The sequence below is a fragment of the Vigna angularis genome, chromosome 1 (assembly GCF_016808095.1).
Source record: "Vigna angularis cultivar LongXiaoDou No.4 chromosome 1, ASM1680809v1, whole genome shotgun sequence".
In the NCBI taxonomy this organism is placed as follows: domain Eukaryota; kingdom Viridiplantae; phylum Streptophyta; class Magnoliopsida; order Fabales; family Fabaceae; genus Vigna; species Vigna angularis.
Window position 1 is genome coordinate 47,633,394 of NC_068970.1, and position 1,879 is coordinate 47,635,272.

Genomic DNA, 1,879 nt, shown 5'->3' on the forward strand with positions numbered 1-1,879 from the left:
TACCTTCTTTCTATTATTTTAAAAATCGATCCTGTTACACAAAACTTCCAAACTCCTGTTACAAATTATACAAGTTTTAGTATTTTTAATTATCTCAAAATAATTGATATTTTATATTAAAGCAATATTAATATTTGAAGTTGTTCCCACACTAATAAATATTTAAACTATTTTAGTAGCATGATTAAACGAATAAATAAAATAAGCTTGTATTAAAAATATATTTAACTTTGACACACAGAGAGAGATAGGAGTAGTATACTACCTAAAGTAAATATTATTATTCACTTTTAGGGTAATGATAGAAGGCATTTATTGTATTACATGTCTTATAAACTTATTTTCTCAATCTAAGGGTTGATGAGGTGGAGACAGAATTATAGATGTTCATACAAAGGCAAACATTATGCATCCATATATTACCAAATCTGGAAATGAAATGATCAAGTGCAAGCAGGAAGAGGAGAGCCACACAAGCATTTGTTGTTAGCGTACGCATACACGTCAAATCTTTGCAAGTTCCCACCTTGAGGAATCTCACCACACAGATTATTGAAGCTCACATTCAGACTGTGCAGAAACTTAAGCTGCGTGAGTCCCTCAGGTAGCGTCCCATAGATACGGTTGTTCCTCAGATCCAACCCGTTCAAGTTCTTTGACAACCCTACCTTCCCCAGATCGAAAGCAAGAGAGTTCTGCGCCAGTTGTATCTTCTGCGTGTTCTTATCCGACCCGAACAGCACCGACGCGTCACCCTCCAGCATGTTCCGAGACAAGTCAACGAACGCCAGGTTCAGATTCGCAAAAGTCGCTGGAATCTTCCCGGTGAGGCGGTTGCGGGAGATGGTCATCGACGTGAACAGCTTCGAAAACGAGCCGTAGGAGTCGGGGATGGCTCCGGAGATTCTGTTGCCGTCGAAGGTGATTCCGACGAGGTTGGGGAGAGAAGAGATGGACGGAGGGAGGGTGCCGGAGAGGGCGTTGTAGGAGAAGTCGAGGGTGACGAGGGTTTTGATTTGTGACAAGAAATCGGGTATTGTGCCGGAGACATTGGTGTGGGTGATATAGAGATAACGGAGTTGGGTGAGTTTAGCGATGGCAGTGGGGATTGGACCGACGAGGTTGTCGGTGCGGCCAATGTAGAGAAAATTGAGGAAAGGGAGGTTGGCGAGGGAGGAAGGGACGGGATAGGGTTTTGGGAGGTTAAGGTCGGAGAGGTCGAGGTTGTTGACGCGGTATGTTTGGGTGTCGGTGTCGCATGAAACACCTTGCCAGGTTCTGTTGCAACAGTCGGTGGTTGGAAGCCATGAGGAGAGAGTGATGGGGTTGCCAAGGTCTTTCTTGATTTGGAGAAGGGCTTGCTTGTCTTGTGGGTTGCATAGCTCCGACAGTACACTGCTGAAGGATAGAACAACGAGTAAAACTATGCAGAAGGTTGAAGACATGTTTTTTTTTGGATTTGATTTGTGTGTTAAAAATGGATGAGAATGGGGTATTTTATATCGTTCAAGCTGCTATATTTGACTATTAGGAGTCAATTCATCCAATTAAGTCTTCAGAAAGGTCACGCATGCACGCGCCCACTGGGCTGAGGTTTTATATGTATATAGAAGACTTAATACCAGTTTTCTTAACCCGAACAGGGAAGGAACAATTTCAGTGAAAACATCTTAACCCAATCATATTGATTTGACCAAACACTATCCTGCTCATCAGCACTACTTGTGTTTAAATAATCAGCAGATATAAAGTGTCGGCGTTAAAACAAGTAATAATTAACGAAGCGAAAGATATTTCAATTAATATACTAATGGCTATATTTAGATATAAGTAAGAGAAGTTAGTCAACATTTAGCAACTTCTGAGTAGGTAATAATTT

At 41.4% G+C, this 1,879-nt stretch overlaps 1 protein-coding gene across 1 annotated transcript; it reads right to left on the reverse strand.

The window, feature by feature from the left end:
* Nucleotides 1-259: 259 nt before the first annotated feature.
* Nucleotides 260-1,482, reverse strand: LOC108321032 (polygalacturonase inhibitor 2). Its single transcript, XM_017552658.2, has one exon. The coding sequence runs from the start codon at nucleotides 1,443-1,445 to the stop codon at nucleotides 444-446; it is 1,002 nt and encodes a 333-aa protein (XP_017408147.1). The 5' UTR covers nucleotides 1,446-1,482; the 3' UTR covers nucleotides 260-443.
* Nucleotides 1,483-1,879: the final 397 nt, after the last annotated feature.